Below are 21,290 nucleotides of genomic sequence, written 5' to 3' on the forward strand. Positions count from 1 at the left end.
TAGTTCTGTAGTTCTTAATACACATAGATGTCATTTTGTATTCAGAGTAGAAAATACAGGGTACACACAGCAGTATAGATGAGACACACATATGATACCTTGGGATGGACATTTAGCTACCATTGTGTTTATTAGAATATGCCTGGATTTCTTCCTTTAGTGACTGAATCCTATGATAAAAGGGTGATGGATGATTGTAAGAACAACACAATTACTGAAAAGAAAAAAACATCCCAAGAAGTGTGAATACACACCACAAGATTTCAGCTGACTAGTAGCTCTTTTAATAGAATTATAACACGATTATAATCCAGTCTGAGGGTCACAAGACACCAATGCTAACTTTTGGATTATTTCCCTTTAATGAGTTATTGGTCAGGTATCTTCATTAATTAATCAAACTTCCCTATTAGTGACACCACACAGACACCAGACACCACTCAGCTTCTTTTTTTTTTTTTTTTTTTTTTTGAGACAGGGTCTTGCTCTGTTGCCTAGGGCGGAGTGCAGTGGCACGATCTCGGCTCACTGCAGCCCCCGCCTCCCAGGTTCAAGCGATTCTCCCATCTCAGCCTCCCAAGTAGCTAGGATTACAGGCACATGCCAACATGTCTGGCTGATTTTTGTATTTTTAGTAGAGACAGGGTTTCACCATGTAGGCCAGGCTGGTCCCAAACTCCTGACCTCAGGTGATCCTCCCTCCTCAGCCTCCCAAAGTGCTGGGATTACAGGTGTGAGCCACTGTGCCCGGCCAGACACCACTAAACTTCTTAACTAGACCACCTTCACCTGTAATCATGTACACAATGTACTTTTGCAAGGAAGGATACAATAAGCATTTACCTGTTTATATTGACTTAGAACATGTGGCCAACTATTATGTATTCCATAGTAGAGTTTAACCTTAAAAATCTATATCATGTACTGTGATGAGTACATGGATTTTATTATCAGAAGACTCAGGTGTGATAATAAGTGGGTAAATAAGTCCAAATTGTAAAACTTCTATGTGCATCTTTTTATATAATAAAATATTACGAGTATACAGGTTAGTAGTAGGCAGTTTATCTCTTCCATTCTTGCTCTGACATTCACATATTTACATAAAATGTAAGAAGATATCATGTCCTAAACACCTACTATATTGCAGGTGTAGAACAAACATTGTCTCTATTTCTTACAGAATACACATTATCTCTATGTCTTACTTAAGCCTGCAAGGTAGGGGTTTTATAAACAGGAATCCCCACTCTATGGGTGAGGCAGAGAAAGTTACACTGACTTGCCCACCCTTAGAGAAAATAAGTGTAATAATGATAGAGATGGGATGTAAACTCCCGGTTGGCCTAGTATACCAAGTTTCCTCTGTCCCTGCAGACTCCTCAGACCCAGAGTCACTGGTAGCAAAGAGGGTGAAGGCAGGTAAAAGACCTGCAAGCAGATCAACTCTTTGCCCAATTTCCAAAGATGTAAGTAGATGTTACATGGCCCATTTTGATGGGACAACTGAATTGCATAAAAGAACAGCCTATCCCAGGAACAGACAAAATGTTTCATCTCAAAACAAAACAAGTAAGTCCACGTAGGGCACTTAGCCCAGTATGTGACATATAGTAGTGCTGGATGATGATTCTTCTAAGAGGAGTTATTCTGGTTGTTTCTGAATTCACTCCTGTCTCATTTAATTACTCAATGACTGGAGAACTATACTGTGCTTGGAAAGATTCAGAGGTTGAATCTGGGTTCAAACACAAAACATATAGTAATTGATCAGCAATGTCTGCTAGAGCAAAATCGTAGGAAGAATGGGCTGTGTGTCAGGAATTTGCCATCACTGGCCAGGGGGCTATTTTTGGAACAGAGGGGTGTTGTTTTTGTTTCTGTTGTTGCTGTTTGTTTTTGATGATGACAAGAATTGGAAAGGGAAATTTCAGGTCTGATTATATAGGCAATTTCTACCTAACATGTTATTGGGCTATGGGTCTAGCAAGTTTTATTTGAAAGACAGCAAATTCTATATTTTAGCAAAAAGACACTGCTGCAAATGATCAAATCACTTACCAGAAAGGTCAACCAATTATACAATATTCCAGATAATTTATAAAGTCTCAATGTGATAAATGCCAATCTTATGAAAAAGTTAAATTGCAGTTGGAGAGCATTCTTTTCCAGTGTGAATGATTTATAACTTCATTTTAAGTAAACCAAAAAATCTACACTAAGAGCAAGTCTAATAAATGTAGATTTATCCTATGCTGCTGCTTCCCTGACTAGGGCACAAAAGGGTCTATAGACTCTAAAAGAATTTGTTGGGAAACAATAACTCTGTAAAAAATGCTTGAAAATTAGGCACTATTAATCCAGAAAGGAAAAAAAAAACCATGCTTTCAGCCAGGCCTGTTTACATAGGGAAATTAAGAGTCAAGCATTATTCAGCTGCAGTACTCAAAACTATTACATGATATAGAACAAGCTAACTGCCCAACAAACAGATGCCTGGCTAATGTAGAACAATGCTCCTCAACATAGAAATTTTTTAATTTCAATTGACCAAGAGTAGATTGCTGATATTCCTAAAAGTGGTATTTGTTTGTAACGGAAACCTGACTGAGAGTTGTCACACAACCTAAGTTTTCCTTTTATGTTTATATTTATTATGCACATTTTGCACTGTTTTGTACAAATGGGAATACCAGTACCATCTATGTACGGTTTTGGTTCAGACCAAATGTCATATTATAAGAAACATCCCATATTGGGGCCTGTATACAGCAAGCACTCAGTAAACCGAGCCATTATTCAGAAGCTGGCAAAACTCCCAACTTGCCCTCCCAAGCTCGGTGACCTTAAACAAATCCATTAACATATTATTTTACATTTTTGTTGTCAGAAAAATGGGAAGATGTTCTACCTCATGAGGATATTGTGAGGATTAACTGAAATATCAAATGCTTAAGATTGTTCTTTCATTCAGCAAGTATTTATTTGGCCCTCACTGTATGCCACACTGTTTCAGGCATTGTCAGACTGCTGGGTTCCTTACCCTCACACAGCTTGTGATGTGGTAGGGAAATCAGAGTTAAACCACGGACTATAGGAAAGTGTCATTTCTATTACTACTAAGTAACTGTAGTCCTCCGCACCCAGGAGGTGCAATAAACCATTTGTTGGATATAAATATTAAGTTTGTTGTAAGTTAAAAATAATTATTATCTTAGGTTTGAGTTAGAGTTATGCAGCTTCCTTTGATATAATAACCAGATGTTTGAAATCAACATTTATGACACATTTTGTCTTTCATTACACAAAGATAATAATAATTCGAAGGTGTGAAAGGGCCCACAGGGCTCAGAGAGTCTGGCCAGAATATGGTTGCCAAGTCTTTGATAATTGGCTGACTTGTGTTCCATAGAGACTCTCATTGTGACACTGGGGCTCTTTCCATCCATCTCCAACTGTGATCATCAGTGTACAGTGACAAGGAAGCCTTGAGATTGTAAAACTAAGTAATTAAGAGATAGAATATTGTTTTCCCTTTAATTGGAATGATACAAAACTTTCTCTACTAGTGCAGGGCCTCTATCCATCAAGGTCCGCTGCCCCATCCTTTTACACTTACCTGTCTCTAAGCCTTTACTTGTTCTGTTCTTTGGGTTGAATTAACCACCCTTCTGTTCCTTCTAACTGACTTCCTACCCAACCTTCAAAGTCCAACACAAAATCACCTCCTTCATGTTATGATTACATAGTACCCTATTCAGTTACGACCCATAACACAAGCAGCTTTGCATCTTAGACAAAGAGTTAGAGAAGAATCAGGCGAGGACTCCAAACTTTCTGGAGGTAATACAAAGTAAGTTTTTCAACTCCCAGAAGTTGACAGAATTGTCTAAAGGTGCGCTATCTTAAACAGTAGCTATTGGACCCATGTGGCTCTTTAAATTTAAATTTGATTTAATTAAAGTTAGGTCATTTTCTTCTTTGTTAACGAAAAGAATTTCATGGCACACATTTTTTGGATAGAATAGATACTCTGAAGATGGTCAGCAAATTAACCCACATAAGGGATGGTCAGTGACTCTCAACTTGCATGCCAGTGTCAATCAGTTGACAGGGAGTGCCTGGAGAAAGATTGAAAAAGATTCTAAAATCACAGCTAGGCTCTGTGGGAGCAACTGCTGTGATCGATTAACCTAAGCTGGTGATAGAAGTCTGGAGATTGGCAACATGCATGCCATAAATTTGCTTTTACTGCTAAACAATCCTGCAATCAGTTGTCAAAAATGTTGCCCTACAAATGTTCACCCAGTGACCTAGATTCTAAAGCACCTGTCCAGCAGGTGGCATCTTGCATGTTCATCAGATAAAGCGATGTAAAAAGCTACAAAACCAATTCATTTTAGTAAGACCCCCATCCGGGAAGCTTCCAAGTGACATGTACTCATGTCTTATATCTTATCATTTTATTTCAGAATAGGGGATTTATTGATTTATTTATACTTTTTGCTATGCCACATATTTTTAAAGTCACATTTTTTATAAATGGCTAACCTCTAGTTACCATGTCTCTATAGAACAGTGGTGTTCAAAACTTTCCTTGACCACAGCACAGTGAGTAGGTGAAATATCTTATTCCTGTCTTCACTTTCCAGTGGAAAAACGCTTAAGTAATAAATACATGGAAAGAAATTTGTATGAATCACTAATTATTTTTCATACAATAAGAAAAACCTATTAACATGCTCTTATAAAATGATGCCCTATGAACCAAAAAATAAAAGATCAATATTATGGGTCATGAGAATATGTTGCAGATGTCTGCAGGCAGTGAATGTCACCAACAGTGTCACCATACATCACCATACAAGCAAATTTTAAGATAATTACAAATTAAGTCTTTGATAATTACAAAGTTTTGATAATTACAAATTTTAAGATAATTACAAATACAGTCATGTATCGCTTAACAACAGGGATATGTTCTGAGAAATACATCATTAGGCGACTTTGTCATTGTGCGAACATCAGGGTGTATTTACACAGACCTAGATGAGATAGACTACCACCCACCTAGGCTATATGATACAGATTATTGCTCCTAAGCTACAAGCTGTATAGCACATTACAGTACTGAATGTTGTAGGAAATTGTAGCACAACGATAAGTATTTGTGTATTTAAACCTAACTCTAGTACCTAGGTGATGAAATAATCTACACAACAAACCCCCTTGACACGAGTTTACCTATATAACAAACCTGCATATGTACCTCTGAACCTAAAGCAAAAGTTTAAAAAGCCTAACTAAACCTAGAAAAGGCACGGTAAAAACACGGTATTATAATCTTGTGGGACCACTGTGGTATAAGCCATTCATCGTTATGCAGCACATGACTATACATGTTTTAGCAATAGGAATATAGAAAAAATATTTTCTGAACCACAATTAAGCAATGTCTTAAAGTCTAGTCTTCAGCAAATTTAAAATCCAAAATATGTAAATATCCATCATTACAGACTATAGAGTTAACCCAATCGTCCACAGCAAACTTAATTGATAATGATGAACCTAAACAACTACTAATTTATAATTAAAAAACAAGGACCACAGCAATTGAAAATCACTAACAACTCAAGACAACACTCATGATACACTGATAACGAATTATCCTTCTCCACATTGCATGAATTCTAACTCTTTGCATACAGAAACTTTGCAATGTTTCCAAGAGCTGGCAGCCAGTTAAAGAATACTGAATTAAGGAAGTTCAGTAAACATTAGTTACATGTAATTTATAGCAAAATGATAACTCAGTTGTTTTACTAATAAGTAGCCTTTATTCATAGACAGAATGAAAATATATGACATCATAAATCATTTTCCCAAAAGAGAACCTTGGGTTTCAAGATAAATTTATAACTCACTAGTTGGCTGCAGACTAGGTTTTGAGAACTTTCATAAAGTATTCAATTAAGAGTTTTACACATGCATCTCTATGCTGCTTGATGCTTCTGTTTTATTAGATTTGCTGGTTACTATTTTTTCCAAACCATAATCAAAAAGAAAATTAGGCTGGACACGGTGGCTCACGCCTATAATCCCAGCACGTTGGGAGGCCTAAGTGGGCAGATCACCTGAGGTCAGAGGTTTGAGACCGGCCTGGCCAACATGGTGAAATCCCCGTTTCTACTAAAAGTATAAAAATTAGCTGGGTGTGGTGGCATGTGCCTGTAGTCCCAGCTACTCAGGAGGCTAAGGCAGGAGAATCGCTTGAACCTGGGAGGCAGAGGTTGCAGCGAGCCGAGAGTGCGCCATTGCACTCCAGCCTAGGCAAAAAGAGCAAAACTACATCTTGAAAAAAGAAAAAAAAAAAAAAAAGAAAGAAAAAAAGAAAGAAAAAAGAAAGAAAATTAATTGATTTTTAGCTGAGATTCAAACGAGGCTATTGAATAGACTATTGTCTTCATTATATCAAAGCTCTCTGTTTACCAGAGCCCCAGTAATACCATTTAGCGTACAGATACAATGTTATAGCCTGCTGGGTATAACTCAGTATAGGACTACACCATGGGCATATTTTTAAAGTAGGTCAAGACACATGTGCACAGAACATCCCCTTTTGATTCCACTTCCCTCGCTTCTCTCTCTACTCTGCTTGCATGAAGATATTTGATAAAATCATTAGAAATCATAAAATGTTAGAGTTGGAGGTAGTCTTGTCTGAGGTTATGCCCTGACAGCCTGCAGGTAGGACAGAGCCATCAGTCTTGATTTGTTTGGCCCACCTGACATTTCCAAGGTAAGAAAATTACACGTCAATTTTTAGATTTCTGGCTTGCCTTGCAATATTCAGCATTTCCTAATATCTGACCCATCATTTTGTCACCTGCCTGGTCCATGATGGTGTTCGCTTTGCCTACCTATGAAATCATCCACAAAGTTTTCAAATAGTTTTAGCAGAATGCTTTTTTACATAAGAAAAGGTAATTTTGAATCCTGCTATGTCAAATAGATACAGTTAATAAACCAGTTCCTTGGATAGTTTAAAACTTATTTGGCAGAATATACTTCACTGTTTATGGAAGACAAGGATCCCCCTCTTGGAGCTACCAGGTACAACATGAAAACTGTTGAATTCCTTCCCACCCTCTCATCTGGAGCTTTGCAATTTGACAACTTAAAGGAGATCATGAAAGCTCCATCCTCTGACTCCTACTCTGGTGCTCTTTCCTCATTACAATGTGATATTTTTTAAAAAGGCTTAATGTGATGTTTTTCTACCACTTTCTGAATTTTAAAGAATGTAAAGTTCTCACTCAGCTAAAGCTAGGTTGATCAATAAATAATTATTGAATACGTATCCAATATTAATTCAATGAGAAGTAAGACCTGCTGGCCTGCTGATCCTAATGCAGTATACTGTTAATTTCAGGAACAATGAGGTGCTTTTTACCCCCCCGCTAGTGTATTAGCTTATCTAAATCTAGGAGCTGACATTCTGTATTCACTTGAAAGTATGTGAGTCAATTGGTCCATTCTTCATCCACAAAAGTGGAAACTAAGAAAAGTCCTTTGGATGTATACAGATTCAGCTTGGATTTATTCTTGTGTGATATGAAATCATGCCTAGAAAAGAAGGTCTAGTAACTGCATAGTAAAGGTAAATGTCGGTAATTCCATCAGTAGAAAAATGGCCACACCTGAGGATGTGAGAGGTCTTCCCCCCTTGCAAACTCAGAGAACAACTTGGTTTGACTCCTTCCCTGCGTTAAAGAAAGATCTGCTTAATGAATAGGCAGATCCCTGAGCATTCCTATCCATCTTCTTGGAGAAACCCTGTGATAATAACATTTTTCTTTTCTTTTTTGGACCTTTATTATATGAAGTTGGGAAAAGAGAAAGAAATAATGGGCCAACAGAGTTCACTAAGTGCTTTGAGGGTATTATCTTCGGGGAATTCAATTAGGTTATACAAATTTTAAACAAAATTCATCTTCTCTTTATTCCCAAAGAAAGGAAAAAGTGCTTGCCTGGTGTTACTTTCTCTCCGCTACAACGGCAAAGTGACTTTTTCTCTTGATATCGAAAGATTTGGAAAGTAAAAGTCCTTTCCCTATTTGCCAAGTGAAGCCTCCTCTTCAGTCCCTCAAGACAACTCCTGTAATCTTTTCTAAACTTTTAGAGGGGAAAAATCCCCAAATCTGTGACTGAAAACCTTAGGGATTTAATTTTTTGCTACATTTTCAAGTATAGTCTTTGAATTATTTTGAATGGAGTAGCTGTCAAAATTGAATAGAGTCAAATATCTACATAAAGATACACACATAATACATGTATGTTATACTGACAATATAATGTTTATGTCACTCTCCATTTGAGAAATCTTAAAATTATAAACACACACACAAATGCACATACATCCATATGTACACACACAAACCCTCACACACAAGTAGTAACAACTAAGGAACAGTTTAAGATTCCACCAGAACCTTCATTCCTCCTTTCCTTAGTAATTAAACAAGTATTTTCTGAGAACCTAGTATGTGTCAACTCAGCAGAAGTGAGAGATAAAAAGATGAATAACAAAGGATTCCAGAATTATCTTGGCCCATGCTTCTCAATGCATGTAATCTGAATAGGCATGGTAGATGCTATCCAAATAAAAAGTGTCTGGAAAATTTTAATTAAACAAAATCAGATTTCTTACCTGCAAATCTTTCCAGAACTTTCATCTACTTACAACCACTGCAAATCTCCAGGAGGAGAACATAACAAACAGCGGACACTGTTGTCCAAGGAGTATCTTGAGAAGACAGTGTTTCATGAAGTATAATTCTGAAATGCTGGCCTAGACATTTTACTGGATTAAGACCCTTAAAAGGAAAAGGGCCTCATGATATTTTCCTACTTATTCTCCCTTCTTTTTTCTTAAACTGGAAACATGGTTCGGTATCTTTCTAATTTTACCATTGAAACTCTCTCACTAATATTTTAAGCTTTTTGATAAAAAGCAATATATGTTCATTCCAAAAATGAATCCAAAAAATAAAAAATTATAGGAAGTTAAAAGTTCAAGTCATTCTAGACCTTTCACCAGATTTAACTACCATTGTAGAAAGGATGTTTACATCCTTTTTGACATTTTTATGTATGTGCAAATATGATTCTTTTCTCCAAAATTATTTGGAAGCAGAGTATTCTGTTCCTTGTTTTCTCCACTCAGCAATGTATCATGGGCATTTTTCCACATGGGGAGACAGACATATTCTCGTCCCTTTTCATGGCTACATCAAATCCCATTGTGTGGATGTGCTATGATTCATTTTACCAATCCCCTTTTGACGGAGATAAAACTCCTCTCCAATTTTTTGCCATTAAAACCATTGTTGCAATAACTATAGCTTGACATACATCTTTTCACATTTGTCTAATAATTTTCTTAGTAATAAGCACCTGGAAATATGGAAGCGTCAGGATTTGCACATTTTACGTTTTGGGAGATGTTACTAAGTTGTTATCAAAAATGGCATGCCAATTTATCCAGTTAAGCTTTGATACTTTTGCACAAAGTTTAAAATTGAAAGAATGTTTAAAAGAGTTCAAATTGTCTTCTTAAGTAAACTTTAAGAAATTAACAAAGGCTAATCTTCATTTTTGCCATTTCTAAATATTTTTGTTTGCAGTGTAGTATAGCATCTATTTTCCCTAACTAGGGGTTGAAACCATAGGCTTGAGCTCACATAAGTAAGAGTTTTTATAGCATTGTAATAATTTTCTTATAAGTTCATAGGATCAGCAGGAAATATTTACTTGCATCTCTACTTGGCCTTGATATTATAGGGTCTGATCAAATATCAATAGCTGCACCCTGACTCTGCGATGAGGTCAATATGATCAATCAGATGATCGATGGATTATCACTAAGCACCAGCTTACACCGAATAACAACCTGTCTGCTCCAATCCTTAGGCCAATTCGCTATATTTAGCAGCCTAGCACTGGTACGCATTCTTAAAGAGCCAATATGCAACCATGGTTGTTCCCACTATTTCTTTTATATTACACTTATAAAACAACCCTTTACTGTAATGTACTCTGGTATTCTACTGCATATTCTTTGAGCAGCTTTCAATAAAGTAATATTGAATAGTAAGGTAAAAATAAGTATAAGGCATACAAAATTGCTTAATATTTTAACAAAAATATCATACTTTGAAATGGAAGGTGATGTTCAGTATGTAATAATCAAGGCATAAATGAATATCTCTAACACACATAGTTTGCTTAATATAGCTTTAAATCAGGTCAAGTATAAATTACACAGACAACTCTATTCAGAGTAATCTTTTTATATATCATTTCCACACACCCCTGTCGATAAAATAGCAGTGACTCAGGAATAAATGATTCATTAGGCACTTAAAACTTCTTGTCTCATGTAATTTATCTATATAATTTAAAATTACTGAAGAATCCCAAGGATCTTTTTTTGCTAAATAATTTCGAGATGATTTATATTTTACTAACTTTCAAGGACACCCCCCACCCCCACCACGCACACACACACATTCAAAATTAAGTAACTATCAAAACTGCTGTCCTAATTCATATATCCATAAGGGGAAAAACTCATCTTAAAACAGAAAATTACAATTAGCAAAAACCATTCAATCTTTTTTTACCTGTTACACAAAAAAACCTGGTGATTATAAAGAGTTGAGGTGTCTATTTTATAATTACCTGAAACAACTGAACACCACTTTTGAGTTTTCATTTTTTAGTGTGTCTTTTTAAAACTAAATGTCCTGTCTATAGCTTTATAATGAAAAATAAAAAAGAAGTGCAAGTATTCTTCAAGTTGTTAGGGTAATTTCCTACATCATTCCCCAAATAAAAACTTGATCCAGCCAAATATTAAATTATTGAAATTACAAATATGTTAATCTACAGCACATTTTACTCATCAGTGTAATTTTAAAATTCACTTTCATTTGATTGACTGTTTTAATCTTCCTTAACTAGTGAGTAACTGAAAATAAATGGTGCATTCCTAATACTATAAATATGAAAAATAGGAAGTAGTTAGGGACTGCAAGCGAATATATTAAAATCAGTCAGTTTTCTAGTTAACACATTCTCATTTTGTTTGTGTACAAACCCACTGCATTGAGAAGACAGATCACAAATTCACGGCCTCACAAAAACATGGTCTCGATTTCATGTTATGACAGCAGAAATTGGCCCAAGTCTCTAACCATTTCCCCTAAAGGACCCAGGCTGGCTGGTGTCATCCAGGTGAGGCAATCTGAATGAGGGGAACATCACGTCAAATTCCACTCATCTGTCAGTGTAGTGGATTATTTCTTGAGAGACTGAAATTGGCTGTTTGCTGTCTGAGTACCATCAATATTACCATGCAAGGAACAGCCAAACTGCCGGTAAGAGGCTGGGGAGCAGAGGGAGGGGATTGGGGGGGAGCCATTCCTAACCAGGTGAGGAGGCAGCTGTAAAGCTTTCATTCTCTTTCCATTCAAGGCTCTGAGGGAAAGATTTGTCATTTTCCACATTTCCCAGATACTTGGTATGCACGCGGAGTCTGCCTGCTCTTGCTTTATGAAAGAGGTGATTTTTCAAGCTTAGGCAAATGTGGCAGAGCTCAGGGTCTGCGGGTGTCTCATTTTTTCTCATCATGTCACTTGTTTTAACCGATTTGAGAAAATGAGATTATGTTTTTCCTTTTTGCTCATTTATCCAGCAATTTATTTATTTATTTGTTCATTTAGGGGTGGATTGTCACAGATAACTGGCCCTGATTTCTATCTTGTTTTCATACACATTTCATTAGTGTCCCTGGAGATTTAAGACCTACAAGGGAAAACGTCACAACTTTCATCCAAAAAAAAGCATATTTTTATTCTTAAAATCAAAAGATTGTATTAAAGAGTCTGACTGGAATAATCTAGAATATGGCTATGACCAAGATCTATCACTTTAATCTTTGCAGCTATTGTCAAAAACCAAGGAAAGTTGAATAAACGTATTATATAGAACTATTGGATGTTAAGTTTAATATCATTTTAATCATTCTGCATCTAGGAAGGGATATTTATAGTTTCTTCATTTCAACAATAAAGCTGAAATGGGTCTCAGATGTATTAGCACTTGGGGTCAAAATTGGCTTCAGTGCTGCAGTTTCTTGGGGTATTTGACGCACACATCAACCACGCATTGGTTGATAATACACAAATTCTAAGGAAGAAAATGGAGAAAACAAACATTGAGTTTAATTTCAGCCAGAACCTAATATGTGATTCTCAGTTTTAAAATATGGTATTTTAAAATAAGCCCTATAAAGACATGAGTTTACTTATTATACATAACCCCCAACGAAAAACTCCATATATTCACTGATTAACAGAGACAACTATGTGAAAGCTTGTTACAAACGGTACTGTATCTGTTTCATGATTATATGCATAGAGTAAAATAAGACACATAGCCCTGGTAGTATATTCTAGCCATGTACCACATGGTTAACAAAACAATAGCAAGAGGAAAAAAAAAAGAGTTGTTGCCTTGGCTATGTGGAGACAGCAAAACTTCATTCATCAAACATCCCTGGCTTGCAGGTTTACAGTCTATTAAGGGGGGACATCAGTAATTCCCGATATTTGTGAAGAAATTTACAGCTTACAAAAGACTTATTTGAAGTTATTTTTATTATATTTACACCCCACCTCACCCCCCCCACCACCATATCTATAAATGGGGAATGAGAGCAGAAAGGTCAGTTGCCCAAGGTTATGTCACTAACCTTAAGTGACAGAGACTAAGGTGGCCAGCCCTGAGCCCAGCCCTGCCTTCCCCCCTCAACCACGTGCCACTCACTAGTTCTGCCATGGCCACCTCTCAGAATGGGTGTGCAGTTCAGATGGGACCAAGTATTGACATAATGAAAGTTTTCAAAAATTATATGAAGAGGCTCACACTTCCTCAAAGAAGCTATTTGGCATGGTCACTCGGTGCACCGAGAGGCATTTTCCCCTCCTGGGGACACACGCTCTGGCCGTGAATCATGCTGATATGACTTCTAATGACAGCTATTCCCTGTGTGGCCTCAGACAAGCCACCCAACCTTTCAGAGCTTCTGTTTCCTGGGCGAAAGGGGAGAAATTACACCCACTTGCATAAGGATTAAACTGAACAATGTGAACTAATCCTAAGAGCCCTGCCTAAAACATACACGTAATAGTTGTTTTTATTGTGAATTCTTATTCTTGGGCATCACAATGAATGCAGATGTCCCGCATTGTTTATTATTTATGACCATGTAACAAATGAAAGACATTTGTGCCAGAACAGATTATGATTAAGTGATTGGAGGTAATGTGGGAATCTCAAATTCACTTTTGTTTTCCCTCCATCTCGGCTGCTCTGAGGCTTGAGTGGCGGTTCCCGCGGCAGGCTCAGGACACAGGATGCAGAAATACAAGCGCGTCCTGAAGAGGGCGGTTTCCATGTCCACCTGCAGGGGCACCAGCGCCCCCTCGCCTTCCCGCTCAGACCAGGGCTTGGGGAAACAGAGTGGCAGGGCGCAGAAACAGCCCCCAGCCTCAGCCCCCAGCACAAGCCAGCCCCATCCCTTCTCCCGGGGCGGCCCGAGCTCCAGCACCCAGCAGGCTTGCGCGCTCGCTGCAGCCTGGTGCAGGCGCGCGGGAGGACCCTGGGCTGCATCCGCGCTCTGACAAGCCTGCCCCCAGCAGGGAAGCTGAGCCCCAGGAGGCAGCAAGCGGGGCCCCCGGAAGATATTGCTGGAGAGCTGTACAGAAGAGCCTGGGATCGGCGTCCAGGCCGGCTGAGGAGCCAGGGAAAGGCGAGGGCGTAGACGCTGGAACGCGCAGCCGGAGGAGCTCGACGGAATGGGGGGAGGAGGCCATTGATGGGATTTGGAGAGGCGGGTGGAGGGCTGGGAGCACTTCAGAACTGAGCATCAGAAACTTGGGCGCGCAACTGGTTCCCAGAGCCCGAACTTGACCGTCGCGAGAGAGGAAGGGAGGGGAAGGAGGGAGGTGGGGTGGAGGGTGAAGGCAGGGTGGCTAGTAGAAGGATGCGAAGGCTGATGTTGAACAGAAAATGGAAGGAAATTTTTCCAAGAACCAGGGAAGGTAAGGACAATCGAGCTGGGAGGGACTGTAATGAGAAAGCTGGAGAGGCAAAGAAGGAGAGCAAAATCCAGATTGAAGAGCGAGGCCATGGAAGGATGAGAAATATACTTTGAACATTAACAGGAAGAAAGCAAAATACGTCCGGAACTAAAAATTCAACATAGGAAAAACAAAACAAAACAAAACAAAAATCAGGTGGGAGGGACTTCGTCCCTGAAACTGCCAAAAGAGAGGGAAAAATGCCACTGAGCATACCGGAAGAACAGAAAGTGAAGGAAGGGAGAAAGGAAAGAAGGCACATTAAACCAGACAAGAAATAGTAAGTTACTTTTTAATTTCTTTTTCATTGACAACTTGCTGCCAACGTTAGTTTGGGGACTATGCCCCCACAAAATTCTTAGCCACATACAGACAAAGATTATAGTAGGTAAAATCCTCAAGTCTTAAAGTTATTCCACCTTTTGCAGAATATTCTGCTATTGACCAAAGCATCCAAAAACAGATGACTTCTACTTTTCAAGGTGTGTAGAAGCAGGTGGGGTGACACTTAGAAAAACCCACCTTTTCTGAGAAATTAATAGAAATACCTCCAAGACATTTTGGCACACTCCCCTTCCCCCAAAGCATCCAGCCAACAATATGTCTTGGAATTCAAAGGCAAGCTGCCCACACTATAGCACTTTATGTCACTTGCATTCAACCATCTGTCAATGAAATAGTGGTAAGACTGGAGGAGGCTGCAGGGGAGCCAGCTCCTGACTTACCTGGTCTGTGCAGGTGATGCTGCTGGAAAGTGTGCTGAAGGGATCCATGGCAGAGTAGCATTGCACAAGCACTTATCCACAAATACAGGACCCAGGACATCGCAGAGACCATTGCCATTCTCTAAAGAGAACATTCGACAGGAAAGGTTACCGCCGGCTTCAAGCCCCCAGCTCAGTCAGCCCCACTGATGAGGGAAGGGAGGTCTCAGACGTCATGTTCCTTTGCTACTTCTCTGGCTAGAACTAATGACCCAGCAGAGGTCATGCCATGAAGTGGGATTGAGGGAAAGCCCTTTTCAGATGATCATACATTCATTTTTTTCTTAATTCTGCCAAACAAAACTCCAAGGATTGCCAAAATGCAAAAATAAAGTTTTAGACTATCAGTTAGTCAGTTTAAAACAATGCATGCTGACTAAAAATCCTATTTTACACAATGATCTTTAAACTCTAGTTATCCCAGGCACTGAAAAGCTGCAGACTCCTCCTGTTCATTCTAACTTCATTGCAAGTCTGACATAAGCCTGGAAGGAAAGAGTGGGTTCTTTTTTTTTTTTTTTAATTCTACAGTCATGAATTTTTAATTGCAATGCTGTCTTCTAAACTAAGTAATCATTTCTCAGAGGCATGTTGTAATCTCCTGATAGAACCGATCCTTTTGACTGGACCTAAGAATCAGAAGGGATTGTGTTTAGCCAGAATGAGTTTCAGATGCAACACCTATGCTTCTATCCTAGAGCAAGCCATAATTTGCAATATTGCTTAGCCTCCTAAGATTCCATTGTAGCTTTTGTTGTATAGCATTGATGAATATGCATATACAGGTGGCATATGTATTTATGGATGAATATGTACCTTTTCTCAGGCGCTGAAACTTTGACAGTCTTATGTGCACCTATGAGGATCTTAGGAACCACAAAGGCTCAACTGCGCTATATATTGTCCAATTTCTCAAACAACACCTTATGCTGCATTTCATATTGCCAAATTAATCAAACTTGAAGCACCGTCCTTACTCAGCCAGTGATAGGGAAGCATTTTCTACACAAGAATCCAGTTAACTGTATGCTTTTCTGTTCGGCAGAGAGGGCTTTAGAAGAAGATTTCTTTCTTTCTTTTCCTTTTCACTGCCAAATCATACCCTTCAAAAATCTCAACTATAGGTTGAAAACGTGCTAGTAACCTCCCAGCCTGGCTTATTCACAAAAATTGATTCTTTATTAAAAACTGATGTTCAAAAAACAAAAACATACATCATATATATGCACATAATGCAGGCTAATTTGTGGATTTCAGCAGAGAGATACAGTCTTGGAAGGATTTTAGGACTATAATAGACAAATGGTGACAACTATAATTAAGTGCAAAGCAGGAAAACATTATTTTCAACAGCTTGGTGCTATTCATGCCTAAGTCTGTGATTCAGATGGAGCATTCACTTTCTAATTAGTTTCACTGCCCACTGTTTACTTTTGTATACAACATACTTTGCCTATTGTTTTCAGAACTATCGGGATAACATACATGCATTCTCTTCAGCGGAAATAAATAGCAACACCCCTCCTGTGAAACCTAAAATGGATATATTTGGGGACTTTTTCAGAATACCCTGCAAATTACAGAAAGACAAAACAGAGGCGACTGTGGATGTATTTACTGCTTGTGAATTGCAGTTAAAATGTACTGGAAATTCATCTAAACTTGAAAAAATAATCCTGCCACAGCCAAAACTTAATAGTTTTTCAATGACTGCTTTCTCTTTCTCATTTCTTCACCCACGTAGATCCTACCATTCAAAAGGATTACTGTGACTTTATGCTTGCAATATATATTTTTTTAATTTAACTTTTTAAAATTCTCAGCATTACTTCCAAGCCTCCTGCATGTCACTCTCACTGCTTGCTCCTTTACCAAGGGTTGTCTCAATGTTATTAAGTGTCTTCCCCAAATAAAGCATTCAGCCTTGCACAGTTATCTAGATATGCCTGGATATGTTTCAGATCTGCTTTCTGAATCTTAAACCCTTTAAGATGCTTCTTACCTGAAAAATCCAGCCAAGAGCAGAGTACTCTATTAGTGTTCATTGGAAAGATCTAACACTTTTTAAAATCCATCTGTGCCACAATTTAAAATTTTTTTTCAAAGAGCTTCCCAACAATCTTCTTTATCAGGATTAAAAAAAAAAAATGTTACTCTCTTCCGATCCTATTTCCACAGTAAAAAAAAGACATCGGGTTCATTCAGACTGTATTGTCAGAAAAGGAGCCAAGGTTTGAGGGGTGGAAACCTTGTCATTTTCACCTTTAAATCATCTCCTGGCGTCACCTCTGCCTGACGAGACCTTTGAAGTGATGGGGAGATAATGTGCAGTTTCCTGAGGAGAATCAGTTTATAGTTGCCGATGGACCATCCCCACTCCAGTGCAGTCGGGGCAGAGTAAGGCAGCAAAATGTAGGAGCAGGGCTGCTATACGGTGCTGTAAGTAGCAGTAGTCTGTTTCAATACATCCCTCTGCTCTAAAGTATCACATGTCTTAAAGTGACATTACCCTCTATTACAGCTACAGTGAATTGTAATATCTGCCCACTAACTCTTCAACAACTCAAGCAGCGCTTTAACATTATATTGCCTGATTTATTACGTTAGAGGTCCTACTGATACCATTGATTTAACAAAAGAGTAAAGAGGGAAGGAGAAACAAGAAAAAAGCATTCTGCAAAATACTGATAGTATTAGTGGGAGTTAGACTTCTAACAGTAAATGGGAAAGTGAAATATAAGCCATTTCTTACCTCTTAATGTTCTTTTTACCAGGAAGTTAACCACAAATAGTGTCAGATTTATACTAATTTAAGTCTGCTGGCCGTTTCAGCAGTTAAATAGGAGACTAGAATTTACCTAGAATAGGACATAGATGCGTATATGCATAAGTCCAATAAAAACCTTCTGAACTTTTTGAACATGTTTAATAAACAAAAATATGTTATTTTCAGCACCAAATGAAGAAATATGCTCACAGCTCTTTTTTAAAATTTTTTCCTCTCCTTCAAATAACATTCTGGGGTGGGGAGGGAAAACACTCTGAAGTTCAACATCTTATTTCTCGTACTATGGTTTGAACCCTTTCTTCTTCAGAAATACAGTGTAATTTTGCCTAAACTTCAATGATGAATACAAGGTGACCTAGTTTTCATTTATAGATTGCACTGGTAATAATTCTCTGAAATACCCTCAGTTATTTCACAAATCACTTATAAAGCACCTACTATGTGTTAGGTGCCTGGAAACAAAGCAGAAAACATGATTAATGAGATCCCCACTGTTATAGATCATACTGTCTAGTCTTGTATGGTGTTTTCAAAATCAAGGTAGTTCTCATAATATTCTTTCCTTGGAAACATTTTGAAATTCCCTAGAATACTCTCTTGCCTTTCAGAGGCACAATAAAGAAGATCCAATGCTGCTGCACATCTTTGCAAGTGATTCTGTTTTCTCACGTTACACACAGTGAGAGAGTGAGGGATCCTTCAGACTCGTCAATCTTGCCAATTGGTCTTTCACATAGCACAAAACACACATAATAGCTCTTTGTAACATAACAACTGTTCACTAAATCTTACCTCTAAACAGATTTCTAAGTAATAGTAAATATTAATCTCACAGTTAAAAATTAGTTAAAAATGTCAAAGTTCTAGTTGGTATTGCATGTTTCACATCTGTGCCTCATTACTGTTGTTCATGAGTATGCACAGAAAGTTTACACTGACTGTACAGCATCAAGATAAAAAAATAATAACAGCAGTGGCAGCACGTAATGTTTATCAAACCTTCACCAGATGCTAACACATTCTATAGTATGTCTTGTAAAGTCTAATTTAATTCTTTTTACCAACCCCATAAGATAAGTATTATTATTATTATCTCTGTTTCACAGATGGGGAATGTGAGAGGAGACAGGAAGGTTAAAGAACGTGCACAAGGTTATATGGTAGTAAAAGACAGTGCAGATTTCAAGTCCAAATGATTTGGCTCAAGAGTACATTTCTTAAACACTGGGATAAAATATTTAATGGAAAAAAAATCCAAAAAAATAGCTATTATATTTTCTTATTTCTTTAACATTAAGATAGTCTCAAAAATGATTATTCATTCTTTCTAGAGGTACATATTAACCAGGCATTTGAAATATAGAAGTACACAAGATAGCTTTTGCCCCATGATTGTTGTTGGTTGTGGTTTTGCTATGCTAATGAATTAAAATTAAAAGGAAGTTCACCTTTGCTAATAAAGGCTACCATTTTGAAAACCTGTAACCATTATGTTTTTCATTTCTAGAGATTAAAGTAAGGGTCAAGATAGTTACTTCCATAATTCAATTTAATCCACCACCTAATGGATTACGTTCAAGGCATTCAGATAGGCATTGCTGAAAATTAAGAAAAAAATACTGGAATAAAGACTTGCCTTAAGTATCATTCTAAATGCATGTAATGAAGCAAGAATATTAACATCATTCTATTTTTTTCTTCCAAATACCTTGCAGTCCATTTCATTGCAGCCAATGATCATTTGTCCTAATAATGTAAGAATCAACACATATTGATCTTTGAGGCCATTTAGTGTATTCTCCCAACTCAAAGCAAAACTACTCTCACATTTTTCAGAAAATTCAGCCTTTCCACCTTCTGACCATGGTAGGATTGCACTTCCTGATCCCTTTAGGGTTGGCTATGCCATAAGGTTCAGCCAATGAGGTGCCATTAGAACTGAAGTCATTTCCCCAAGTAATAGAGCATTTAATTGCTGAAGTGACACCCTCAGATCTCTTCTTGCCTTTGAAGCAGGGACAAGCTGCACTATCAGCCTGAGTGCTTGAGCACAGGCCTCCTCTTCCCCTACCAATCCTTGATGGATCTACCTAATGAATAAATAGTTTTTTGTTTAAGCAATTGCAACTTAGGAGTTGTTGTTATTGCAGCATCATCTAGTCTATACTGACTGATGAAAACTTTATCTTGTAATTCACTTGTTAATTGAATTTTTATGTTCCATGCACTGCACTAGGCCATGAGGAGAGCATTATACACATCAATAATCACAACTATGTCTTAAAAATACAAAGCATTCACAAAGTAAATGCCAAACAAACAAAAGCAGCAACCAAAAAAAAAAAACACACAACAAAATAAAACCCAACTACTGCTTAAGAAAGAATAAAAATCCTCAGTAGCAACAGGGAATGCACACAGTTGGAAAGAGAGGCTAAATCATTTTCTATCAAACTGGCAATATTCAATACTATAATTTGAATCTGGATCCGTAAGGCAGAATTTTCAGTAACTGTAAGAAAAAGAAAATGGGGGACAAGATTTTTCTTAGGCTGGAAAAAAAGATAACCTTCATGCAGGAGTCTTATTTTTCACCTCCAGCAGCCTATCTCTACAATTACTTTACCAACTATAATTCCTCATTGCTTATCTTGTCTGTCTTCCAGGCAGAAGAAAAAGAAAGAATAAGGTCATTTCTTTTGTTCTTACACTTCTCATTGCTTTATTCTTTATTCTCCTTTTAGGACAGAGTGAAAGTTGAAATCCCACTAGCTTCACCTCCTTTTCTCTAACCAAAGCAATACATGTATATTTTTATAGCAACAAAGTAGTCTCTTTTTTTTGCAAGGATATGAACATATATCAGAAGCACATAAAGGTCACGAAAATGATTGCTTTGGCAATAACTAAAACAATAATATGTTTTTTTGGTTTATAAAACTTTCAAATCCATAGCTGATTTAAGATCAGATCCCCCAAAGCTACTCAATTCCAACGGCCATTCAACAACGCAATAGTTTGAGCGAGAAATGAAGAAGACTCTTCTGGCCATGTCCCTCCCCATAAACTTCTGCATCCAATCAGTCACTACGACCTATTAATTCTACTTCCTGTTTATGCCTCAAATCCATCCACTTTCTTCCTCTCCATTCAACTACCCTCGTCCAGACTACCATCATCTTTTACCTGAACTATAGCAAGTGTACTTGTCTTGGAGTATGTACCTGCCACCTGTGTCTCCCCGACTCTGCATCTTGAGGGAGCATATTTAAGACACATGGTGATTATGTCATTCCTGTTACTTAAAAACCTTTCAATCGTTTCCCATTGCATTTAAAATAAAGTCCAAATCTTATGTCCATGGTTGACAAGGCTCTGCCTGAACTGACCCACCTACTTCTCTAGCCTCATGTCTTACAAAGTTCTAATTCTTGGCTTCTACTAGACTCTTCTCTTAGATTCTTGAATAGGATGGAGAAACTTTCTTTCCAAAGCCTTCTCTAGTACTCCAGAAAAGATCAGGTCGTTGTG

General features: G+C 37.8%; 1 protein-coding gene across 3 annotated transcripts in view; it reads right to left on the reverse strand.

Moving 5' to 3' along the window:
• The window catches only part of TAFA1 (TAFA chemokine like family member 1), a 598,831-nt gene that overhangs the window by 568,623 nt on the left and 8,918 nt on the right, over positions 1 to 21,290 (reverse strand). For 2 of the 3 annotated variants that reach the window (XM_030802030.1, XM_030802028.1), the window contains exons 1-2: positions 16,974 to 17,458; positions 14,933 to 15,053 (exon numbers count right to left, since the gene is read on the reverse strand). In XM_030802030.1, the coding sequence (XP_030657890.1) occupies positions 14,933 to 15,050 (118 nt within the window). In that variant the 5' untranslated portion in view covers positions 15,051 to 15,053; positions 16,974 to 17,458. Of the gene's footprint in view, positions 1 to 14,932; positions 15,054 to 16,973; positions 17,459 to 21,290 lie in introns of those variants that run through there. The other variant, XM_030802029.1, reaches the window with a different exon arrangement.

This window comes from Nomascus leucogenys, chromosome 21, assembly GCF_006542625.1.
Source record: "Nomascus leucogenys isolate Asia chromosome 21, Asia_NLE_v1, whole genome shotgun sequence".
NCBI classification, from domain to species: Eukaryota; Metazoa; Chordata; class Mammalia; order Primates; family Hylobatidae; genus Nomascus; species Nomascus leucogenys.